The 27,577-nt window shown below is 38.2% G+C and overlaps 1 protein-coding gene across 6 annotated transcripts in view; it reads right to left on the bottom strand.

Moving 5' to 3' along the window:
- cpo (RNA-binding protein) overlaps positions 1–27,577 on the bottom strand; it is a 117,924-nt gene that overhangs the window by 77,541 nt on the left and 12,806 nt on the right. For 2 of the 6 annotated variants that reach the window (XM_089859920.1, XM_089859918.1), the window contains exon 1: positions 18,477–19,384. The exons of 2 other annotated variants lie outside the window; for them this stretch is intronic. In XM_089859920.1, the coding sequence (XP_089716046.1) occupies positions 18,477–18,557 (81 nt within the window). In that variant the 5' untranslated portion in view covers positions 18,558–19,384. Of the gene's footprint in view, positions 1–18,476; positions 19,388–27,577 lie in introns of those variants that run through there. 2 more of the 6 variants (XM_089859917.1, XM_089859916.1) reach the window with 2 other exon arrangements.

The following is a 27,577-nucleotide window of genomic DNA, read 5'->3' on the forward strand; positions in this document are numbered from 1 at the left end:
TCACTCGAGCAAAAACTGACTCATCACAATCGCTCCTTAGAAAGAGATCTTTCTCAATCGTACAGTTACTTACTCCTCCTCCCGCTGCTTCTAGTCTTAACTCTCTCTCTCTCTCTCTCTCTCTCCTTTCTATACCTACCACCACAACTCTTCTTACTTTCATCCAAAAATCTCAATTTTTATATCAAACATAAAGTAGGTAGACACTTTTTCTGGGATAAGTTTATCGTATCTTTAAAATTTTAAGAATTTCTCTGCCGAAAACATTACTGTATTTAATTCAATTACGATGGTAATGAATTAATTATGTTAAAAAGTGGTTTTAATTAAGGAAGAAGTACTCAATAATTAATTGGCACTAAAATTCAACCGCAATAGTTGCAGTTAATTATAGATGATTACCAAGATGAATTTTTTATGTATGAAATTGAGTTTTTTCCATTAGATTGGAACTAATTCCCGATTATTTTTTCTCTTTGAAAAAGAACATACATCTCGACCCGTTATATTTTGAAGGAAGATGAAATAGTGATGGTAATTAAGTACTTGGCGTTTTCAAAGCTTCATCGTTAACATCTATAAATCCTACGTTAATTTTAATTTATTACAAATTTATTCTAAGAAAAAATAATATATTCGCAAACTTTTAAAGTTACTATAATCTGACTCCAAGGTTTCGGAAAGAAAAAAAAAACGGGAAAAAATCCCTAAATTTGCGGAGAAAAAAATGGATGAGGAAAAGAATTTTAAAAAGATCTTCCATTTCCCCTTTTAAGTAAAAACCAGAAAAACTAAGACAAATCTTTGAGCAATGGACTTATAATCTTTCATATATAGACGCTGGAGTTTTCTCTTTCATATATATTTTTTTTCCTAAGCTCAATTGCTTCATCAGCGTACCTTATAGTGCTTGTACCGGTAAAAGCAAGGTAGGTGTTCAATGTATGAACGAAGCGAATCGCCCCCACACTTTAGCTATAGCTGATATGAACGCAGCTGCCGTCATAGGATGCGTGATGACAGAACAAACCACATTTTATTTTTCTCAAAACCGATCCAATCCTATCATCGGAGAGAGTCGTTCGGTACTTCCATAAGTCACGTGGCAATAATAAGTATGACGCGCAATGAATTGAGTTAAACATGATTAATGGTGATACAGAACCAAGATACATAAATACGAAAGAGTTATTTGAAATTAGAGTTCTGTGTTCACATTAAACCCGTATGCACAACATGGGAAGTTGGGAACAAACATTCCTTACGAAATGGCATACTTATTGGCGTGAATATTACTTAAGGTATAATATACACCAGTATATAACGGTAATATTGCCTCAAAGTTAAATAACCTGGGTTTAGAACTTCGCCTGCTGTACGCAATGAGATCAGTTTGAGAAGTCAGTGAGTGAAGTTATACACTTCCTCTTATATCCAATAGATCGTGATTAGAGATAAGAGGGAGTCTAGTTTAGTACGTATTGATATTTAAGCGTGATTCTGACTTTATAAAACACTTGAGTTTAGGGCTTAATATATAAATAATTAGAAGGTAAATAAATATTTTCGAAGATTTAACGTTTGTTCAAAAGTATCGAACAAAAAGTTCAATGCACTAAATGCACGAGGCCCCATTCGTTGAAAACATGTTTTTTTAAAGGTTGAATTATATTAAGTTTGAAAAAACAACCACATAAAGGTTTTTCCATACAGAAAATACAAAAACATATGCCTGGCTATATTACGTTAGCCAGGAAACATAATAACAATAACAATAAACATTTACTTATACGTCTGATCTTTTCAGTTTTAATAGCTTTTCAGCTATGACGCTATTAATTTTAATTATCAAAAACGTGTCGTGTATATCCCATTCCAAGGCAAGATAAATTTGCATGGAAAAACACCCAATTTAGGTGGAGAAGGTTCCCATCCCGATATTCGCGAAGAAAAAAGTATTGTTCGGATCATTTTGTCAAAAACGAGAGGAATCTAAAGGATTTCAAGGGAAGCGTGGGTTAAAGCGATAAAAAAGGAAACTCAACAGCATCTAGCTATAGGTGTCTGGCTTCTTCGGTCCCAATGGGTAGTATACAATGAAACGTCCAAGTTGAAAACTCCCTACAGAACAAAGATGGGAAACGCTTCGTTCTTTCTAACAGACAGACAGTGAGCGGGAAAGGATTTGTGTCTAGACTAGGGCGCGAAAGCTTAGAATCTGACTTGGTGACACTGTAGTGTCGTGTGAAGTTTAAGGATGAAAAGGGAAGCGACGACCTCCCGTCGCTTCGAAGTTTCATTAAGGGGTTCTCGGGACTCGGCCAATTTGAATTGATCCCTTAATCTTTCTCACCTGCCGCGGACCCCAGGAAATATAACACGATTCTTACAAATACCGTTTGGCGCCTTATCCTTAAGGAAACGGAAGGATTTGGCGCGAAAAAAAAAATACTGTCCTTTAGAAACTATCACTATTAATTCCTGTTGGGCATAGATAGTATATCTACTCCAGACTGCCGCTCTGTTCTTATCTATTTTAACGAAGTGTCGGTATACCCGCGGGATGTGCAAATGTTGAATTACAGAAGGCAGGTTCCCACGGGGTCCAAAGGGTCAATTGGGCTTCATGGACGATTCGGCAACCCTAGGATGGACGTATACGTCGTCAAATGAGCTAGAATATAATGGACTGAATTGGAACCACCAAGGGAACAAAATTCATTTTTTCCATTTCTAGACCTACAGATGAAACCTCCATTCTTCCAGGGTCGATGGGTATATTTCAACTTTGAGTCTTATATAAATAAAAAATTAAGCTTTTCTCTTCCAAGGTGAGAAGGTATTTGATTCTCTAGAGGCAATAAATTTTAACGCTAACAGAGCATCCGGGAACGGGGGAGGAGACGGCCAAGGAATTGTACAACGTACAATGCCTAGATCGGTTATCGGTAAAGAGGTCTCCATATGAGGTAAAGCAGTTCGCGAGAGAGAAAAAATGTCGCCCTCCTCCTTCGGAGTGATCCGAAAGGAACCGTACGTTGGGCGACCGATCCAAGCCGTCACGCGGGGTCAAATGAAGATGGACGTCGGGCCACGATGGATTCGCCCTCCAGTCCTCTCTTCTCCGCCAGGATACGCGGGGAATCCCTCCTACCGGGAAAGGTAGACCGTCTATATTGGAAATAGAGGTAGAAGAAGAGAAGGGAAATACGGGAATGGTTCTCGGCGTGCGCCAAGCTAAAGAAAGCTTTTCCGGGAGAAAGAATTCTCCGGAGAGCCGAGATAGAGGAAGAAGAAAGGAAGGACCCACGCTGCCGCCACCGGATGACTCAGTCCCTCAACGCCCTACCAATAATCTTTATGGGATCCTCGAGAAATAAAAAGAAACACCGAACGTGGATGGAGCTAGCTAGCTCAGACGCCATTACAGTCCGCGCGATAATTTACACCGAACATCGCTTTTCCTCGCAGCGAAAGAAAACTATCAAACGCCCCGCGATTTCCTCCTAACTCTGGCTGTAGCTGGATAGACGCTAAAGCCAAGCACTCCACTCACTCTAAAAATCTAACAATAGATAAAGGTTAAAAGGATGAGATTGCACGGCCGTCCAACTCCTAACTCGTATATATCTCCGGGATGATGAAGTCTCGCGAGAAAAGTCATTTTTAATATAGATCTCTTTCATTTTTTATAAATAATATCATAAAAAAAATAAAACTACTACCAAATCTCACATCCAATATTAACGAAGCTAACAGCAATTAAATTGCCTTGCAAAGCCTTGGTATACAGGCAAACAGGTGCAAAAAAAAACTAAGTTTGTTTTTTGTAGATCCCCTTTCGGATCAAGTGACATCTTGACAAGAGTCATACAGAGAGAACCAATTAGTTTCGAGGATGAAAAATCTAAAATGGTTCTCTCCATTCCTCTCTATACGTTGTTACTCTTAGCGATTACGGGCTACTTTAAAGAAATAAAGGAAGATGGGAACAAAAAAATGGGAAACTCAAATCCGATCGATCGATTGACTTTCTATTCGAAATGAGTGAGAGCCCACCCTAGACAAGACAAGGGAAATATATATGTTTCCTATATAGACCGTGAGAGGAAATAGGAGCCTTTGTACTATTATATAGAAAGAGGAATTTGTTTTCCCCCCTTTGTAAAAATAATTGCATCAGCTACCTATACGGGTTTCTTTTCTAAGACTATTCAAGATCATTTCAAATAAAGCAACTTTGTCGAAAGAATAAAATGATCTAAGGTATAGAGTACAGTGTTTCAATTTCATTTACGTACAGTCATTATCAGGTATGTTCAAATGCTTAGAGATAAGACAGAGTTATCCCTGGTCGTTTTAAGATGTTTACTTGAGCGCGCTTGATCATGCACATCCGGTCCATTTTATCATTGCTCCACGCATGGCTTGAGACCGAAAGAAACCCGTGACTTATAAGTGACCTTTCTCGACCATTTTTCAAATCCCTGCCTAATACAGGTTATCCATGCTTCGTAGGAAACCTTGCTAAGATATTTTGATTTTTAAATTTTTTTTTTTTAAAAAAACAGCGCCTGCAAAAATGTTTTACGAGCCGAACTCCGATGTTCAGGGAGAAGCCCACATTAAGGAGCCAAATTTTCGATATATTTACTACGAGCCCCTGTAGAAATGTTTCACCCACTATACACCTATATTAACCAATTTTAAGGAAGTTTCTTATTTTGGCGATTTATACGTGTGGTGTTGGTAATATTTAGAAAATGAAATATTGTTATTCGAAGTCTTATATCAAACAAAGTGTACCAGAAATAGTAAGTTTTTAAATTTAAAAGCAAGGATAATTAAGAATAGAGTGGATATTGTTACATAAAAATACGACCTAGCTAATCTACCAGTATCTAATCTTCAGCATTGCACCCTTCCTTCAATGTAAAAGGTATAGCAGTCACGGACCAGCGATTAAAATCTAGAAAGCTAATACAGGTAGGTATGGAGAGTCAATTTCGTTAAGGCCGACACACAAGTCATAACCGCCGCATTGCGGTCGCTACCAATTTGCGGTCAGTGCAACGCTTGCTAAGTGAGGAAACACGAATCTATAATTAGAGCCTCGAGGTATTGCCCCAAGAAAGACTACAGTATTTATACCCAATAACCGTAATAACGCTCTCACAGCCTCAATTTTGAATGTATTGAACATACCAAAACCACCCTTAAATAACAATTCAACCAGGAAACACCAAAAGAACATAAGGCTCAAATGTATAAACACAGGGCTTATAGTTACAGGATTGTTGGGCTTTATGGTAAAATTGTTCACTAACTCATGTGTTCATACAACTATTGGAAAACCAATTTCCCTGATACATACGTGAAATTTTGAGGTGTTTCAGTTCAAAGGAGTAATAAACAACTGGAGTGCAAACAGTATTGAGTAAAAAGCAAAATTATGAAGGTAGGTAATAAGAATTGATAATAAATAAAAAAATTAAATCAATCACAACAAAAAAAATCAAATCGAGGAGGCATACCTATGCTAAGGATTTGTGTGTGCCATATGAATTCAAAACTGGCAGTCTATTGACCTCTATACCTTAGACTACAGTTCCCTCGATATTAACGTATTTTCAACGAGTTATAAGTCATGGAAGCCACGAAAATGTTCCTATATTTTAAAAACACAGCCCATGACTCGTTACCCGCCGTCATTCCTCACATAAAAAGAATATAAACCCGAGGGGCGAAATCGACTTTAAAAAGTCTCGTGACACAAATGAAATGGTTTCTAGAATTCTAGAAAAATCCCTTCCTTAGATTATAAAACTGTAAAAAAAGAATTGGTGGTGCCGTAGACGGGTTATAGTTGGAAAGAATACTTTAGAGGGGTGCGTGTCGAGCGATGCTTGACGGCGTGGCATGGCGTGCCAGGGGCCTTAACGGACTACGAGGTCACGCTAGGCTGGAGTACAGCCTACGCGGGCTTTTCCGCGAGCTAGGTACCCCGTGTTTGGTTAGATGGTTACCATAGCAACCGAGCCTCGTGGCGCAATCTAAAGGATAATGGTGAAGGAGAGAAGCGAGAATATGAAGTAAAAAGAGTGAGTGAGAGAGAGGCAAAAAAATCTATCTCGCTCTATTTTCTTCACGTAAATGTATACTATACTTTTTTAGATATACTCTTGCATAAATTATACCCCGTACAGTGTCCGACACGACGGAAAGGTGGGTACAATCGTAAAAAATTTCGATTCTGTGCCAAGTCATAAATCACTCATTGAACCGAGTTCTAGCCAGGGTGGTCTATATGCGACGTTAATACATCTATTTTTTTTAAACTTCAAATAATGATAATCTAATATCAAAAAAATATTACTCGCATCTGTATTAAATGTTTTCTTAACACGTTCAATATGAACCGCGGTAACCTTTAGAAACAGCAATTAATTTATAAAATATTGTATGACAAAAACTTAATAAAGATAGTGTTTAAAATGACAAAATCTAGAAGGATGATCCATCATCACTTATGAAAGTTTTCTACCCAAATGTAATATAAAATCGCCCATGTGCCTGCATGGAATTCTATCTGAAATTTTCCTTGTCAAAAAATAAAGATATCATATTTTCCCAGATGAAATTCAATTTGGTTTCAAAAATAATAAAGAATTTGGTTTTAACAACACCTCTTGTTGCTTTAAGCTCTGACAATTTTCGTTTTAAATCTCCAACGCAAATCACGGTACAAGTAACGTGTCAAACATATTTGTTTTAAAATCGATCTATCCGAGTAATTCTCTTCATTATAATTAGGGCTTCAAAATTCGTATCATTTACATATAGTTAAATATACGCGGGTTATTAAAATATAATAATAATTCTAAGTATACGAAATTTATGGAAACATGAGTGTCCAATATTCACAAAATGTTTTGCTTTGTTTTAATCTTAAATTAAAATACGTTAACTTTCGAATATTTAGGCCTATACCTCTGGCGAATAAACTAAATTTAAAGTCGATATTTTTACAATTCGAAAACTTCTGTCTCGGGAATTAAATATTTATTTTCCCAAACATTTAGATCTAAAGCGCAGTTAAAAGTTATTCCGTCTAGAATAAACTTCTTAGTGTTCAAATTAATTATTTCGTTTTTGTGTCGCCTTAGCTACAGAAGTTTCCAAATAAATTTGGAAAGTTTAATAGCTAAAGCGTATAAAATATTAAATATAAATACTTTTTAATTCAAATTATTCGAAAATATATTCGACAAACGTGAGGGACAAAAAATAATCACCGAATTAAGATCAGAGTTTAAGAAACAGACCCCCAAAAAAAGTAACATCCTAGACGTTATACAGGGTGTTTGTGAAAGGTCCATCAATAATGAAAGGGCGTATTTATTGGGCCATTTTGAGTCGAAAATGTTCTATGACATTTTTCCGTTCGGGCCACTGTTTTCAAGTTATGATTGGAGTAATTTACGGATGACCCCTTAAATTTAATTAAGAAATTGAAAGACAGCGCTAATTTAATGAAGGGGTCATCCCTAAAATATTCAAATCATAACTCGAAAACCGTGGCTCGGACGGCAAAATGTCATAGAACATTTTCGACTCAAAATGGCCCAATAAATACGCCCTTTCATTATTGATGGACTTTTCACAAACACCCTGTATAATTCAATTTAGTTTAAAATTAAATTTAACTAGAACTTGTGTAAATATTAAGACTAATGTTTTCGGGGATAATTTATAAAAAAAATATTAATAAATGTTAAACGCCATACACCAACTTTTGAGTTCCTCAGAGAAAGTTCTAAAAGCTGTGCTTTATTATAATTTAATAATCCCTAGTCCAGAGAAGGTATATAAATAATACTTGAACCATCACCGCATCTACTTAAAAATTCAAATTAACTAGCTGCGAATCCAAATAGCCATTCCAATTTAATTCCACGTAACAAAAACACCCCTATTAAAAAATTGGGAACGCTTCCGTTCTATTTTTATCATAAATGAAAAAAAAAAAAAAAAACCTCGATGAAAAAAAAATTAAAACCTAATCTCAATATCAAGGGAGAAAGTCAAATTCTGTAATACTGCTCAAAGCCTATATCCTATCAAACACCGGAAATTTTCAAAAATGTCCAAAAATATAAGAATAAGAAGGTACCGGACCAGTGTGAGAAACTTATAGACGTGGGGGGGGGTGAAGGAGAGAGGGGGTAACAGAATGGGTCCTATATACCTCCGATACCACGCGGAAACGGCGAACGGCAGATGCAAACACGTGGGACAGGAAACAGACAGAAGAGAGAGAGGACCCCGATCAAACCAAACAACCTCGGCCGTTCTACGCCATGCACCGGAACACGGAGGGTCGAATACTAGAGATACCCTCCCATTTAAGCTTAACCTAACCTAGTATACGAAAATAAAAAAAGACTTTCCCCGTGACTGCATTTCAGACGACCCATGTCTTTGCTCGCTCTTGACGACATTCGACTAATATAACGGAACTTAACGTGGGAAGCCTTATAACCTCTGCCCGGTCGCCATCAAGATATAAATTAGAATTAATTTTGACCGGTACTATAAAGGAAGCTGGACAATAAGGTCAACTTCACACTTTAGGCGTTCACCTTTAGTTAACAAAGTTTTCATTTATTCCATACCAAGTAAGAAGTAAACACAGTGGCGGAGGATGTACACCCGGATGTTGAATGTTAGGCCTACAGGGTCGTTTCCGTTAGCTTTATCTATAGGTTTCGTGGTTGTAGAGGAGAAACGCGTACGCGTACGGCTACGACTACGACTAGTACATACACTTGACCTGTCAGTGTTACGGTTAAAGGATTATGAAAGGTGATCGAATGGATTCTAAAGTGGCAGAGACACGCGTTGGTTTGATATGACTTTGACAAAGGACGGGTAAACGCAACGTGACACGGGTCGATCGCCATTATCGCGTAATCATTTTCGGACTAAGCTAGTCTCTATTGACAAAGATATCGCGAATACCAAAGCAGAGGTATTAAACGAAAATTTTAGCTTCAAATTAAATACTCTTACTTAAACTATAGGTTAAATTTTAAGACCTTTGAGAATAAAAATTATTATTATTTCTAAATTTTGATGTTTGCAAAGGCGATTAATCAACTAGAGAGCGTAATTTAATACGTTTTTAAATCTAGCTTGACAGTCAGAGCGCATGTTTGTGTCCTTCAGACAATATTAACGTGGCTTTACAAAGGTACTGTACAAAATGAATTAGGCATTTATAACATCGAAAACACAACGTGGCAGCAAAACCTACACGCATATACAATTGCATTAAGGCCAAGTGGAATATCATGACATTAACGCGTAGGTTTGAGATAAAAGATAATAAACAAAAATTCAATAACTACACAAAACAAATTAAAAACTCCAAAAATACGTCCGATATTTTAACCTCTCTGTAGATGACAAATTGGAAATACAAATAAGCAAAAATATACTTGAAATATTTACACCTGGTCTATTCAAAGTTAAGGGCTATGACCTTATCTAGGCTGTCTGCTAACTACTTACAGATACATATATATTGAAAAGAATGTGGATATTTTGAAAATATATATTAATAAATTCAAACTGACGGGAGAGAGAGAAATAGGCAAAATGATAAAGAAAAATCCGGTGGAAGTTACATGTACGTTTTCATAAATTCAAATTATACAGCCAAGGCTTAAGCGAACGAGACAAAGCTGACGTGTACGTAATAGCAGAACATTTCGTGATGTGGAAATACAATTCTTTTTCCCAAACGACACTCGTTCTATACTTCCATATATATACCCGTACACCGCGAATCATTATTGAATAAAGTTCTCTCTTAATATAATGCGTTTTATTATTATATAGTTCTTTTGTGATAAAACGATCGTCAAAACCAAAAATTATATTATAAAACATCGCATGAGCAAATGAAAAGAGTGTGCGGTGCCCTATGCTAATACACGCTGTTTGCACAGAATCACATTACGACGCAATGACGTACCTTAATATTTGTGCAATCGTATTTTCCTCCTTCAATTTATATAATTACTATAATGCAACTTGACTTCACCTGATTTTCTCAAATACATTCCTGATTTCAACTCCAAGTTTAATAGATCCCTCAAATCCGTTGAACTTGAAATCCTTTTTAAGGACTTAAAAACACTGACGTACACCCGCTTTCTCAATTACTCTACAAAACATTACACGTACTCTTGATAGCAACGAGTCATATCCTCAACATTCTGAAGTAATTCATCCGATCCCTTTACACTAAAACCCAATTAGGGGACCTTTATACCATATTTAGGGAAACCTACATTTTTATACTACTACACTTCCTCTCTCGTTTTGATACAATTCTAAAAAGGACCTTCGAAATATTTTGTAATAAATAATGCAGAGAATGACATTTGAGTTTCTATATCTAGACAATCATCCCTATATGTAAACCGGACCTCCAATTAAACTATATAGTGTTTTATAAAACGGGCGAAAAAAAAATACTGTGAAATGATTACCAGCAAATGTTACAACACGCTTGATTGGGGTAGGTCACAATAGCAACAGCAAACCAGATGAATCTCCCAATTTCAAGCCGAAGGTTGTGTTGAAAGGGAAGCCGTTAATTTAAATTAAAAAAAGAAAATATGAAAAGGGAAAAGCACCCTTAATTTAAACATTTAATTTAGCGGGGAAATTTGGTGGACTTTTTACAACGTTATTCGATGACATTTCACTTTCAAGAGCAACACTTTTACCGATGTACTGTGCTTATATATATAACTTACGAACTCTACTATATGTATATGGGCATAAATATACGAATATACCGCGGATCCCCATGGGTAATAATGGGCTATTTTGTCTTGAGGCGCCGTTTAATTTTGGTTTATCGAGGGAGGTATAGAGGGGGTCAGTCAGGCCATCTCGACCTAGCGTAGCGTAACGTAACCAACAGGTGGAAGGAACTCGAGAAATTGCCACTGCGAAATTCTGCCAGCAAATGTCTGAAGCCACGCGCTACTGACATGTACATGGTATATAGCGGCACCCTCTTAAGCGCTACGTGGTTGGTTATAAAGCCGTATATCATATACGTCACGCTGTAACAACCTCGTAATTATTACTCGAATTTCGCGATGAAAACAAACGAAAACTATACAGAAAAGAAGATACCCGTAAGGTTTAAAGTCCGCGATTCTTAAATACGTAATAAGTATACTGTTTTTTCCCAAAAAAAAAAAATAAAAAAAAGTGTATGTTTTGACGTTTATTTTGTCATCCCCTTTGATATATATCCATGCTACGCTTATAACTCGACTTTGATTACGGAAATGCAAATTCCTCTATGTTTGTTTAGCATAATGTCCTTGTTCAAAGTACGACGAACGCCAAACAGCTATTTTTTTTTTACTTTTTCTCCAAAGCCCTGCTTGAAGATTATTTTAAAAACATTTAGGTTTAAGTGTATAAGGTTTGCGACCCATAGCAAAACTCGTAGTTTAATATTTCTTTAAATTAATTCGAATAATTCAGCTCATCTTGATCCTTAAATAATTTTTTGGCGTTCTAAAAAAATTATGTAATTTCAAAGATGAAATATTTTTAAATTTTGAAATAATCCCATTTTTAATTCTTTTATTTTTATCGGTGTTTTTTGATTCATTAAACCATGCACGTGTATCTTCCTTCTTAAAACTATATTATTTACTTAGTGTTTTATATGACCAAAATAATAAACTATTCAACGACCTTCATAGACCCCCCAAAAAAAGAAAATAAAGAAACACCTATCTTCTAAGGTATAAAAATAACGCATTACAAATTGGTTGTAAAAACCACGTGGTTAGGGACCTTTAAATTTTGTTTGAAGGAAGCTGGGAAGAAAATAGTCCTTTTAAACACGGATGGTATAAAAAAAATGAAGAAAAAACTCGTGAATGAACCCGCATTTCTTTAAGAAATATACCGGCGAATATTACGACTTCTTACAATCGTGTTTCCCAACAAAAAATCTTCCTCTCCCTCTCTTTGGAGTCTCGACGCCTTTCCCAAGAAGGAGACCCCAGTTACGCGTTATGTGGTTCTAGTAAGGTATGGTCAAAGTCACCTTGCATAAGACAGACATTGATTTTCATCACTGCCAAGTGAAACTGACCAAACCCCGGCCGGCGCGCCCCTACCTATATATCCTTAGTAGGTTAAAGGCCCTGAATACGCGGTGGCAAGGGCACGTGGTATGATCATGTGAAAACCTACCTATGAAACCGGCCTAGGGTTCCCGCAGTACCGGAAACACTATTCTTATGAACCAACTAAGTTGGCCTTTCAAAAAAAACTTCATTTTTAAAAAATCCCCGGTATATAGTAATAGCACGGCGTGTTATTCTTACGGAGGATGTAATGTACTTTAATATAAGCAATTGCTAAGGCTTTATACGTGAGAAGGGACTAATATTACAATGGAACATCCCTTTTTTTAGGAAGGGACTAAACCCGTCGATTCAATTTATAAAAAAAAAATTATTTAGAACGGCGAGAATCGGCGCCTCTCATGGTTTCTATGAGAACATCTCGGAATTATATCGGAAGGATTTTTATTATTACGTATAGGCATTTGTGAATAAAAAAGTAAGGAGTAATAGCAGTTAGTGTTAAAATATATATGGAATTATAGTACGGGTTGCCATTTCTCGTTGCGTTTTGGTAGGAAATATAGTGTATAAAACGTCCCTGGGGCTCCACCCTTTTCCGGTTGGACTCGCGCAGGGCGCGGTTGGTTCCAGGACCATCCATATACCACCACCACGAGAATAGTATAAAAAAATATATTTTTTTATAACATAGAGACCCCAAAGAATGTACGGGTGTAGAGAATCGCCGGAGCGAGAACGTCACAGCAGATACCGCATAACAGAAGAAAGAGAAATGCAGCTCTTTTTCTCTCTCTTTTTTTTAACGTAATGAGTGATAAAATTCAAAAGGCCATCCCGTCACTCGAATGACCACGTCACATGGAAGGTACTAAACAAAGTTATACAGTATGGAACAGATCAGATGTACACAAAGTTATTTGGAGTAAAATGTCACTGAAATGGCACCGGTAACATGATTGGTATGATAAATACCAGACCTAAGATGCTATGTATTATGAAACTGCGTTTAAAGCCATAAGAATGACGGATTTCACGAGTACAGTGGCTTTGTACTCAAAATAAGTGATCTATTCCATCCTGTACGACAGACGTATATTCATTTCATAAATGGTCAAGACCATATTTGGCTTTCGCCATTCGCCATTCAGTTTAATTTTAAGTCAAATGGACTCTTTGACTCTTATGACAACCACAGACCAGAAATTTTCCTGGTCTGTGCGACAACTGAAGAAGGGTTTCGTAGGCGAGTTTTCAAAGCTTAAATAAGTAAGAAATTCTAATTTACCCACCCTAATAATGTCGATTAGGTCTATCTAGTTTCCACCCAAATTCATTTAAATTAAAGTTAATATTGTTATTCCACATTATAATAAAATTAGTTTCTAAATGAGAAAATCCGTAGATTGGAACTGAAAAAAAAACCTAACGACAAAACAGGGTAGAATTCAATAGAGACGTAGTAGCTAGCCGGGAGTTCACTCGCCGTTATGGAGCGATGATCGTATATAGAACCACTTGCGGAAATTCATTGTTATACCATTCAAAATATAAAATAACTTAACCCTGACTTTGAAAAAAAAATAAAAAAAATAAAAATTAAATAGTGCGATTAAGAGCTAATGGTAAACTCTTGAATATTAAATAACATTAATTTTTGTGGGTTTGTAACCTCGAGATAGATGGGTTCAACCTTAATTCCAGGTGAACACCATGCACGAAAGGAATCTAATACTGTACTCTCGTGTCTTAATTGTGGTAGAAAAGCCCTCGTGTATCTTTCACAAAGCCGCGGCTAAAACCCCTTATTTCGTTAAAAAAAAAAGAAAGAAAAAATAAAAACCTTTACACCGTATATGGTGAGCTACAGTGTGAGCGATATATTAAAGGCAGCCAGCGAGCTAGGGAGAGGCCAGCTGTTGGCACAACGCAGTGATTAAGAGAGCTAGATGCGGCCGCGTGGACCGCAGCATACGCCAAGGCAAATGTGTAAACATTACAAATTACAACAAAGAACCTTGATATAGACGCCCCCCTATAGCGTCTACCTGGCTTTGTATTAAAGGAGAAATTAAAAATATACTTCTACGCTATCCTATTATACTTTAATAACGAATAGCGTGGTTTTAATAATTCTTATTACTGTATAAAATTAGGGAAAAAGGATTTGCCAAGCAGGCACGCGTTTGATCTAAAGACTGAATTAATAACGCTCATTATTAAATTAAGTTAATTAACGCCTAAAGTTGGAAAAATATTAAAAATTTGAAATTTTTTTCTGGCTTAAGAAAATACATGGCTGCAGTTGACTTCTACTCAACTAATTTATAAACTAGCAGCCTTGGAAGGGTTCAAATTTGAACAAGGGTTCTAGCTATATAATTCAAATTGATTTCTCATCTATAAAAATAGCAAAAACTTAAACAACGACATATAAATAAATCGATACGGGGGCTCAAATTTCCGATTGACCAAAGGGACTTCATTATCGTATTGTCCACATCCGGAAGTAAAAATATCAGTGATAGATACGTGCATAAAAACGTCATCACCACTCACTACCTTCAATTTCCTGTTTTCCCTGATAATTGACCCTTCTGACTATATTTCGAAGGAGATAGACAACAATCAAATTTGGACCCCAACCGCAGTCGCAACTCTTTAATTACCATGCCTGGATAGTCAAAAATTCACAACATTCCTCATTCCTAACAAAGCCAAAATAAGTCAACAGGGGCACCGAGAACCATATATGTCATTACGTGAAAAAAGACTCATTTTTGAGACAGGAGCGACATTAAAAAAAATGTCAAGACATAAAAATCAAACATCGATTTCATCGCAGTCGACCATTAAACATCCGGCGGTAACGATATTCGAGCTAGAGGTCAGGCAGACGTTCAAAAAAAACGTTATTGGAAATTAATTTTTACGTTCAACGTCCAAGGTATCTTGGAGAGGGGAATAAGGGGAAACCCGCGCAAAGGGGAAGTATAAGTATAGCGGATGGAGAAAACCGAGTTACAAACCAATCTGAGATTCGGGTCGACCAAAAAGCCTATAAATTTTGTTTCCTCCGATAAGGAAAGAGTATAGTATACACTGCATGAGGAGGAGGGTAAAGATGAAGAGGCAGAGTACAGTTATAGCGGAGGGGTGGACGTGGAAAAGGGGGGGGGGTGAAGGAGGAAATCATCCCGATAAGTTTTTTGGCGTAATAAGAAGAAAGGAAGAAAATGGTTTAGTCGCGAGCGAGCAGATGGGCACGTTCAATATGAAACTGCCAGTGCGCTAGCGGATAGCGATATAGCTAAAACCCAAGAGTATATCAAGACAAGCAGTTTGAAACTCTGTACTTTACATTAGCGATCACTAGGTGTGTGTTGGGGGAGGCGTCGTAACAACGGTTTCAGATCTCTTTGTCAACATAGTTTGAATTTCCCTGCAGGATAGCGACGCCGAAGCTTGCCGAAAGTAATTAAACCAATAGACCTTTTCGATGTAAAAAAGGGGGTTGGCAACCCTTAGTATCGGGGCATACAAGGAGGTTGATACACTGCTCTCTGCGCACTCTCGTGATACAAAAAGACTACAGCGCAGGCGCCAAAAGCGAGATGAAAAGCAAAGTTTTCCCCCTCTTAGTTACATCGAAATGGTCTATTATTACCACTATTTTAAAACTGGCTGATGTCGTGTTCGAAAGAAGTATCGCACTCCCTGATTTACTCTTGCATGCTCGGGGGAGTAGAGTCTTGGACCAAAAATGAAGAAGGTCGAATGTGTAGGCGCGCGTGAGACAACCACCCTCCCTTTACAGGCACCATTTCGGTTATTGGCGGGGGCACGCTTCAAGATACCTATGACAAGGCTACGATATTTACGAGGTTGCAACGTTGAAGAAGATAGAAACAATTTCCTTCGTGTTTCTAATAGAGATAGCCTATTTCTAAGTATACAACGTGTACATGTGAGATGGAAGAAGAGGAAGAGAAAAAGGAAGGAGGGTTACTTCTCCGGCAATAATCTCGAGGAGACCCTTATCCGATGTTTTCCAGAATATATCAGGGCTTGCTGTGCGCGTGGTTCTTCTTTTTACTATGGACCTTGCTAACAATGTCCGCAGCCAGCCAAAAATCTATTGCCAATGCTTTCTCCGCTTAGATCATGTATAGAGAAGTCCTTCCTGATTTAATACTAACACCCGTCTTGATGCTAAAGACAAAGCATGGGGCGACTATTCACGCACCCCCTTCAAGTATCAGGTATATAAATTAAAAATTGGAGCATCAAAAGTGAAGTTCGAAGTCATTAAATTATTTGGACTCCAAATCCTAAAGTGACACACTTCGACCTTTGAAACTTAGCAACATCAAATTTCAATTTTATCGAAAAGTTAAGAGACAACTCTATTTTAGTCACGGGATTCCAATCAAGGTTTCAAGATCTAATGTCGATAGGAGGATTCTAATTGGTAACATCGATATCAATCGATTCGTGCGTCTCGAGGGATGGATATAAGATATTAGGTGAAGTGGTCGATTTCAATTAGTCTAAAAGTCCAATTAAAACGGAGGGATATATATACGGCGCCGTATATAGGGACGGACTTGAATGGATGAGAAGCTATTAATAAGACAATACGAACGGGACACGCTCTCTCTCGTGGCGGCGGCGGTGGCTTATTCCCCGTACCATCCACGAATGAGTAGAGACTAACCTACTGGAGGAGTATATTGAAAGAGGGTGAGATAGAATATAGATTTACAAGCGTATCCCTTCACACAGAGAGAGCACCCCCTCCCCTCCCCTACCCGTTACATCTCGTTTCGTCATAGAATAACCATCGACTCGTGCGTGGTGGTGGTGGTGGTATAGGCTGGCCTTAACCACCGTACGCGCCGCATCATCGATAGGCGGCTAAACTCAAAACGCGATACCTATACCCCTGTACATCGTGCGTCTCGTACGCACCACGCGTTATAGTTTACCAGATAGCAATTACAGGAACTACAGCTATACTACAGTACAAAAAGAAGAATCGCGGGTTTAAGTTGCAGCGCGTGTACACATCAACTGCATGTTATCGCAAAGCTTTCGTATAATAGAGAGATTCTACCCTTGTACGTGCTGAAGTTTCAACCTGACACACACAAGCATTATGGTTGGTTAATGCGCGTGTAGAAGTAACACGATATACAGAGAGTTTTTATGATTAAAAATATAAAGTAACCGTTTAATTTTATTTTCCCTGACCTTTGCTTGTAGAAAATGAACTTGTAAACATATTAATTACTATATTATGCTAATACTTCTAAAATACCCTGACGATGACAATTTCATAGTCCCCTGACCTTAATCACGACTTTAAAAACCCCGAAAGTTGAGCCCCCACCTTTATGACAATTTTAAAAACCAGTGACTTTAGTGACAATTTTATAATCCCCCGACCTTTGACACAATTTTAAAATCCCTGACTCCCCCTCCCTGATATTTGACAAATATATTGTCCATTTCCAGACTTTTCCTGGGACTATGGAAACCCATCTCTAATATGATCATACTGAGCGATATCGCAAACCCCATTGAGCAGATAAAAATATCATTCAAGATTCCGCAGGGTAATTAACTGGCAAAAGGCAACAAAAATGCGAGGTCGCGAGCGTGGGTTTTCATATACGGACAAGTCCCCGTTTTTATAAAGACGCGAACGAGATTACAGGCTGGTCGCCGTCACTAGGTATTAGGGTTTCCCTGCAGTTTTCCCACAGAATAACGACGATACTACCACGGAAGATGCTGAGTGGGAGAAGGGATTTTCAATATTTTTCCTTCTCATCTCATCCGTTCCGGTTTCGCTATACGCTAGAGTGGAGTATAAGGCGATTCCTTATTAAGCTCGACGCGTGGTTTCTCTTCTCGGGGGCCATGCATGGTGCACAGCGCGAGAAAATTAGTGAAGGGACCCCGCCGTATATATAGGAGAAAGGAGTAGAAGGAGGAGATGGGGGATGGGGATGCGGAGCAGCGGCGAACGAACGGGATCTATAGTTCCGGAGAAGTCTTAAGAGGACCTGTTGATCCAGAAAACGAAGCATGCCCGTGCAAGTCAGTTTCCAAAACGCGACTACAAATCTACTAATAAACCCACAAGTAACTAATAAAAGTCCCACGTAGTCCAACACTGTTCCCATATATGTCCCAGTTACGAAATTAAATTAAAAATGGTCTTGGAAATAAATAAATAAAAAAAAAGAACTTAAGGATAAATTTAAATCAACTGACCTCTTCTTCGGCAGCGACGCTGTTGACGGAATCCATGCTTTGACTGAGTGTCATTGGGGTCTCTACGACCACCGCCGTCATAATCTGAATAACCGGACACCGGAGCCGGCCGGACTGGTAATCGTCTCGAATTTGTTTTTAAAAATTAAAATTAAGAGAAAAAGGAAATCCTTTTTAACACACTGATATAGTCGTGGTCGGTCGACAAAAATTGTTAATATATCAAAAACGAAACGAAGCTTCCGTTCTTGACTTTCCGAAAAAAATAATTCTTCGATAATGATAAAGAATAATAATCTCTCTTCTTCGCGTTGATATCTTCCAGCGTCCGCGTTGGTTTAATTATAATTTTTGATTCTTGACGAATGTCAAAAAAGGCGGCTTCGGTGTAGAACGCGTGGTGGTTAAGTACGTTGGTATTATATTTGGTTTGGTATTTTTGAGAGAGAGAGAGAAAAAGAGAAACAGTGCGTATTTGTTGGTGTGAGACTCGTGAGTGTGGTGAGACCGCGATTATTTCCAACTCGCGTCTGCTGCCGCACCTGGATATTCCGAACTCGTCCGCGGCGGAAAACCTCCAGCCTCTACCCCCCTTAGAAACTCCCAGCTATACGGTACTCTCTTCACCGTGCCGAGTAGGGGGAATTATATACCACCCCCCTTTCCTCTCTCTCTCTTACCTTTTCTCCCCCTACAAAGCTTCTCCCGCGCCCGCTCTCTCTCTCACTCACCTTCAACCTACCTTACCGTTTCAATAACAAAGATGGAAGTTTAAACCCCGCCAATGGAAGGAAACCGTACTAAAACGGAGGAAACCACCCAGGCTAAGAGAACTCGCAACCAAGCTTTTACTAATATTCTTACCAGAATTTATTGGAGAACGTTTAACGGGGGATACTTCAATGCTTCGAAAAAAACTACTAAATTAAACTTTTGCCAAAATGGACAAAAATATAAAATCTTTGGTTGATCTCATCTTGAAGAGACCATGTACCACCTTAACAGTTAACACCCATAATAATCTCGTGTCACATTTTAAGCCATGTGCAATACACCATTCCGACGATGTAACTAATAGGGGAAGGCGCGTGGGTACAACTCTACCATCCATCTCGCTTTACGGCGCCTGCGCTGTAGGCATTTTGGATCCTGAGAGTGCGCAGAGACGGCAGTGGATCAAGCCCCTTATATGCCCCAATACTGGCGGTTGCCCAAACCCCATTTTTTACGTACAAAGTACCTATTATGAATGTATTAATTAGCCCTAATTACTTAATTCATGGAACTTTCTGCCACGAGATTCATCTCTATGTGCAAATCTTCGAAAGCTAACTAAAACAAGATGGAACTTTCAATAACCCATCATATTTTTCAACGTAAATGTAGACCCGGTAATAGATGTTTAATAATTAATTTAGCACAGTAATTCCTTCATTAATAATAAGTCTACCTTGGTATAAGATTTTTTAAGTATCCCTTTTCTATACGAGATCAGATTATGTTCCCTTTACCTCGAAGGTGCTCTCTCTCTCTCTCTCTCTCGAATCTGGATCGAAATTTTCGTGACTGCCGGTGATTACCGAATTGGTTAGCGAGGGGGATGGGGGGGGAGATGGGGATAAATTAAATTAATAATTCAATGGAGAGAGACGTAAAGTCTCGGTTCGATACCTGAAATCGTCTATTTTCGTAAAACGTAAGAAGAGGCAAAGCTGCAGAAAAATCGATTTTCTAACCCTAATCCAAACCAGGAGATAGTAATTGTTTTAGAATGATCGGGAATCATAGCCATTAGGAACAAAAATTATTAAGAAAAACAACTCCCCCCACCCCCTTTACCCGTTCTAATATTGACCTATATACTTCTTTTCAAATATTAGTATATTTAATTCCAAGTAAAGTTTTTTTGAAGTTGCGTAAAACGAACGAATATTTTCAAGCTGCAAAAACCATTCTCACTCCATACGGTATCTTTCACCCTAAAGGTATGGTATTTTTCCTACTAGAAAGAAGGAAAAATAGTCGGCCAGGTAGATAAGGTGGATGTCAAACTCACCTTTTGTTGCGGGGAAAGGTAAGGTAAGGTTAGAGGCGCGCGACAGGAAGAGGGGGATAAAGAGAGAGAGAGGATTTAAAGGGGATGACGTAGTCGACTGAGTCAGCCAATGGGGATATACAGAGGCGTGGTGTGTAGGACTTGGTAAAAAGACGAGCCGAACGGAGCCTGCCCGTTTCGACGTGCTGCGTTCGTTATATTAACGGATCGAAGGGAGTTAAGGAAGGGTGAAGAGGCGAAAAATATTTTAATCGAGATTGTATATAAAATGTACGAAAGACTTAAGGAAGATCTCTTTACCAAACTCTCATTCTCTTTGGGACTTCAAAGGGGGTAAGCTACAGGGACGTAACTAAAACACAACGCGATACGAACATCATAAACGCTGCTAAAGAGTTAATATTCATATTCTTAATTTGAAATGTTTAGAGTGGACATACGTCGTCGCTATCCAAATTAAAATATACATAAGTAATATAAATGAAAAATGAGGTCGAAACTGAAATTATCCTGAAACGCCAATCATAATCGTCCCCGTGTTCGGACCAGAGTTATCAAAACAAAAGCGAAATTTTATGTCCATTAGCTTTTGTTTGAATTTCAAAATTCAAATAAATGAAAAAGAAAAAAAAATATGTTAGGCATACATACGCTATAGGAAGCTCTGGTTATACAAAACACGTGGTTGCCATAGTAACGGCGAATGTTCGTATTGGTAACGGTTGCTATGGGAAACATAACTTATAGCATCGTGGGTCAACGATATAGTAAAAGAAAGGGGTCCCTCATGGCCGTTTATACGGAAGGACTAATCAACGTATTCGTTAACTAATAACAGGAGTTTGAAACTAGTTTATCTCAACTAGGATTGGATCGCTTACAATAATAGTTATATATATACGAAACAATTTAACTTGTTTATCTAAGATAAGTTTCCGCGAAACAGGTAGGACATTGGGAACACGTAATAACTTTGTTTTCGTAAAAATATATATGTCGCGTGTTGCAAAGTTCAGAAGGATAAATTGAAATGAACTATTTAGCTCATTTAATATTCATCCTCTGTTCACCAAACACCCAAAAAATAAACTCAAGCAATATTTCATATCAGCGCCTGTAGAACTGTTTCACCCGCTGAACACCCATGTTCAGGGAGAAGCCCTTATTCAGGGGCAATATTATTTCTTTTCTCAATAATTCCAAGAGACTAATATTACCAATTTATAAAATACACGGTAAAACAGTGCAGTACCAACGATTGAAATTGAAAACTAAATTTCTACCAAAAACATTAGAAAAACCAGGCCTCAAATCTCGCGAAATTCTTTGAAACAATTTAGTAAATAATCTCTTACTCGAGTTCTACAATCGGAGAAACGGAAACGGAAAGCTAGATTGGGGGAAAGGTTGATAATAGGAAACAAAAGTCTTATTTCGAATAACAACGGAGCTTTCCTTATTTCGACGAGTAACGAGAGCTTTCCTTATTGGAGTAATAAGACCTCGATGAGAGCGCTGTGGTTAAATTTGTCCCGAAGCGCACGGTGACTTTCCCAGAAAAGAGGGTAACATCGGGGGGGGGGGGGGGAGCAAAGAGAGTGAAATTTCAAACTTTCTCAATTAAAGAGAACACACACAATGGGATCGAGACAGAGACGAAAACAAGCGAGGAGGAGCTCGCTTCCAAAACCCACTAATACCATTTCAAATCAAATTTAAAGAGCTCTTTCGGAGACAAACACGAAGCGATACTATAATATGACGGAAACCTTCGCCAAACTTCAAACAAAATCCCAAATGGAATTTTTGAAACAAGACTGCCGTTTTGGGGTTCCTTCCAAGATCAGGAGAAGAGATGCGAGTCGGTAATTTAACGTTCGTAAATTACCCAACATCTTACGAATAGTTTTAGTAAGTTTTTTAAAGGAGAATATCACGATTCTACGCATTATACCTTAAAAGAAAGACCTTTATCTAAATATAAAAGGAAAAAAATTAATTATCTCTTATTAATTAGTCATAAAAAGTTAAAAAGCTGACTATACTACCTTGCCATGTTTAGAGCCGTCAACTAGTCAGAACCCTTTACCCCCATAGGGATTGGTTGAACCAATTCCGTGCGGGTTCTTGCTAGCAGACACCTCTAAACATGGCGAGGCGCCAGTCAATTGTTAAGACAAAACAAATAATAATTAAATTTAAATAAGAGATCATTTAATTTTATTTCTTAGAAAAAATGACCGCGGTTCTTTTAAGCTGACAAACCTTTCAGAAACACCCTGTATAACCAGTCTTTCCATAAGTGTGACTGAACGTGCCTTTTTGACACAGACCAAAAACAGTAAACCCATAGTGAAACAAGCTGATTTGTATCTGAACAATTTTAGGAATTATCTATCCTTATAGAAATAATATGGAGAGAAAAAAAAAGAGTTGGGGCCGGACATAAGGTATCCAATATGTAAATGAAAAGAAAACAGCTTCTATCTTTAATAGACTCCGCGTTATAAAGAGGGGTGGGTGTCGAGTACAATATTAAACGTCGTCTAGAAAGAAGAAGAAAAAAAAAAGCTACAACTAATCGATACGTAAACTCTCACGGCGAGCTTAATAAGGCGCCAACTGACAAGCCCATGCCATGCACCTTCATTCTAACTATCCCCCCCCCTTGACTCCTTCCTTCTATCAAGGTTCGAAACCGCTTAGCGACGCTATAGGCTAAAACTAATATCAAGCCGTCTATTTCAACTAGGATCGCGTCACTTACAATTTCTACCCTTTAGATGTCAAGCTCCTTAGTCATGCCACGAGAATCTACTTTTATAATAATAATAAAAATAATAGAATAAAAAAGTATTTCGCCCTTCTTATATTAACCTGGGAAATGTATCGGCAATGTAAATAAAATGGATTATGGTTAAAGTGTAACACAAACTTAATTAGATTGATCTATAGATTGAAACGTATAGACGTTCGTCAAGACGGTGCGCTTGGAAAATAAAGTGGTTTCCTCCAACTCAGAAAACTATGTATTTGCCCTTTAGCACTTGCACGATTCAATGGAATAAATTTTAATTCTGCAGCAATCACGAGAGATTAAACGCGCGGAAAAATATTTCTTTCCTTATTTCAATGGATTTTACTGGAAAAGTTAGATTTATTTTTAGATTCTCGATTCGTAAAATGATTTGGCCAAATCATTATTTTTTGATCCTGACTCTAGAGACAGGGGATCCCCTAGCTGCAGGTATAAGCCAACTCTGAAAATACCCCCCCCCCTCTTTCCCATTCAGACAATTCAACTCGAAAACAGTATAACTTGGGGCAAAACGGCATAAAACATTTTCGACTCAAAATCGCCCAATGGCATACTTATCAGAAACACACTGGATATATCTTGTATCCGTGTGCCGGTGGAATATAGAGATTTCTAGTGTTCTAGCGCTTACCAGTTCGCTTTGCCCTAAAAGGATGGTCATGTTTTTGGGCCTCATCCGTCTCCCTGATGCCACATTCCCCTCTCGCGCCTTTTACCGTGTTGGGGAATTATTCTCCAAGTTGGACGGCGCCCCACCATCTGCCCCAATTTCCACCACCCAAGCTCAATGTTACCCCTTTTCTTTTCTCGCCTTATATCGAAATGGCTTAAGGTTTCGGTCCTAACGGCACCCATCGCACATAGCAAACTCGCAGCTTCCTTCCATCCGAATCTCCTACAGCTTTTGAAAACGTAAAGTGCATTATAGCCCCTTCCTATAGATTTATCCCATACAACGGTGGAAGGAAAACAGTGGCCCGGACGGCAAAATGTTATAAAGAACAGCTTCGACTCGAAATAGGCCCCCATAGAGAAAACACGCCCCTTAATTTGTGATGGACTTCGCAAAAAATACCCCTGTATATTGTCCAGGAAGTTGATTTATACGCGTAAGAAAGTTCCAATACCAATTTTAAGTATTCGTTACTTTACGCGCACTTTCGTATTAAACCTGTAAAGTTCCGCGCAAGTATTAAATAATTTAATATATTGCATGGCTAAACCCTCTCTAGTATTCTAGACTTTGCGACTGCGATAAGAGTGTTTGTTATTTCCCAAATAAACATTACAAAGTCATTGAAATGCTATAGGGGAAACTATCCTTATTATTCCAATAGAACTATTTGCGCTACCTCGTGTTTGGTTTTGTTTCGGTGAAACTCTCGAGACTATCAAGATCTCTCAATGCTTAATCTATAAAATTGGAATATTTAGGTCGACTCCCCCCCCCTCTCTCGCTATACTCGAATGTTTCAAAAGCTAAAAGATAGATAAATAAAATCCTTCGAAGTTTAAATAATTCATAGAGCTAATTTCGTAGGCCGGAGTATCTCGAAAAGGTCGATTCGGAAATATCGGTTTTATCGAAGAACAGTTCGATAAGAAAACTAGAAAATACCTTCTCATTAAACTTTTCGCAATTTATCTATCCCAATAGGGGGAAAACTATAACGGCGAAACGTTTAAAAAATGCATTACAACCTATTCCACCGCCCTTCAATATACCCCAGGAGAGGGTGAACTCTCCAGTTTTCGTACCTAGTATTCCTTGTGGCAAAACATTCCGTTGCTCGTGGCAACGGTAAATTTAAGGTTTGATTCGCTGTACAAGGAGGAAAAACCGTTTTCTCCTTCCAACGATTCCCGGCTTTTGATTGATATTTCAAAATGTGGGGCGAGAGAAAATTAGTTTTGATGAATATATTCAATAAGATTAAGTGTGATATATGTTTTTACAAACGTGTTAGGTAATGTGTATGTCGCAAAGATATAATCTGAGTTTATACGAGGTTTTCATAGCGTAGGATTTGTTTCACCAACTTGCCAAGCATTTCGAGAGTCGGAAGTAACCGGAAGTCGAAGTGACCATCTTTACCCTCATAAAGACCGTCACCCAGAAACTAAAGCAATTTTTGTCCGCGTTAAGTAATGACTTAATTCAAGCAAGTCAATAGAGTAGGTAATAGTGAACGAACTAACCAAACCCTGTAGGAACCGGAAGTCGAAGCGTCCATCTTTACCTCCATAATGACCGACGCTCCAAAACCACCGCTATGTATCGCCCGAGTTAAAATATAGGCTTAATCATGCAAGTCAGAAGAGTAGGTACATTTTCACCAACGAGCCTAACCCGTTGAAGTAGGAACCGGAAGTCGAAGCGCCCATCTTTACCTCCATAATGACAGACGCTCCAAAACCACCGCTATGAATTGCCCTAATTAAAATATTGGCTTAATCATGCAAGTCAGAATAGGTCGGGTTTCACCAACTAACCTAACCCGTTGAAGTAGGAACCGGAAGTCGAAGCGCCCATCTTTACCTCCATAATGACAGACGCTCCAAAACCACCGCTATGTATCGCCCTAATTAAAATATAGGCTTAATCATGCAAGTCAGAAGAGTAGGTAGGGTTTCACCAACTAACCTAACCCGTTGAAGTAGGAACCGGAAGTCGAAGCGCCCATCTTTACCTCCATAATGACAGACGCTCCAAAACCACCGCTATGTATCGCCCTAATTAAAATATAGGCTTAATCATGCAAGTCAGAGAGTAGGTACGGTTTCGCCAACTAACGTAACCCGTTGAAGTAGGAACCGGAAGTGGAAGAGTCCATCATTACCTCTACAACCCACGAATTAAATTAATTAGACGCAATTTCATTCAATAATTTCCAAGGAGTGGGTAACCTTTCAGAAGTAATTATTAGCGATAACACAAAGATCGGGAGAAAAAAAGAGAGCTAATCAGAGACGGATGCATGAGGAAAAGAAATAGAAACTACAGAGGGGGGTATCAGGGATAGGAGAAGAGTAATTGGGCCCGAGGAGAGTTGTGGGTGGACGCATCTTGGATATAAGGGAAACCAAACCCATGGCTCCGAATTGGCCTTTTTTTATATATATAGGTAGGAGAAGATTGTGGCCCGCGCACTTCTATAAACTTCTACCTAATGGTTTCTCCCAGCGAATCTATTATTTATAGAGAACCTAATGGAGCTCTTCCAAACCAAGAGAAGAGAGAGGAGAGGAGAGGAGAACAGCGCGCCCGTTTCTTTTTTTCGGTTCTACTCGGGACCAGGAAACCTGAATTCCTAAATCGCTATCCCATTGGTAGATTTATACTTTTTCAGCTATGTTAGATACCAAAGGAATACTTAAACTTTACAGTATAGTCCGCTACCACGAACTTTCTCATGACGTCACACCTTCCTATCTCTTACATCGGTTTTGGCGACAATATTGGAAGTCCCGTCAGTTCAGCCCTGGTCATACAATTTATACTACCAATACTGACGTCACGTTCCCGTAGCTCATCCCCTCTCAGTACGAGGAATTGTAGAAAAAATTAACTTTGAAATTTCATTGGAGAGTATTAATTTCTGAAAGTTTCACCTTAACAAAACGATATCATTGGCTCAAACAGATTCATAAGGCTGAAATTTTCCTGATTTACAAGGATCTTTATATGTAATAAATAATGAATTCGGTTATTGGTACTTTCTTGGTATGTTTTAGTAGACCTTTACCGCTATACAGATGAGAGATTCAGTTGGTTTTACGCCATTTGTTTCCCTAAAAGTTTATGATATCTTACCGGTACTAAAAAAACTTATCTAGAAATTCGACGTAACTATTTCGGGAGTAATACCCTATAATTCGTGTTGAGAGAAATTAACAATTAATTCTTGGGTAAAGGTCTTAGTTTCGCCTTGCTTCTTAAATAAATAAAATTACTACGAGATGAGGAACGCAAATAAATGCTTCCTGTAGACGCTGTGTAAAAAGTTATATTATTGAGTGACCGAATTTTGTTGTAAAGCCTGTATTAGACAAGATGCATTATGTTTCTAAAAGGTCTATCAGAAGTTAAGGGAACCTTTGTTCTTTGGACGATTTCGAGTCGAAAATGTACTGTGACAAATTGCCCTAAGGGACACCGTTTTCAAGTTATGCTTGGAGGGTTTTAAAGATGACCCCTTTATTAAATAAGCATCAACTTACCAGTTT

The sequence above is a fragment of the Phalangium opilio genome, unplaced genomic scaffold (assembly GCF_054372755.1).
Source record: "Phalangium opilio isolate 3A_F unplaced genomic scaffold, DU_Popi_V2 ptg000344l_1, whole genome shotgun sequence".
NCBI classification, from domain to species: Eukaryota; Metazoa; Arthropoda; class Arachnida; order Opiliones; family Phalangiidae; genus Phalangium; species Phalangium opilio.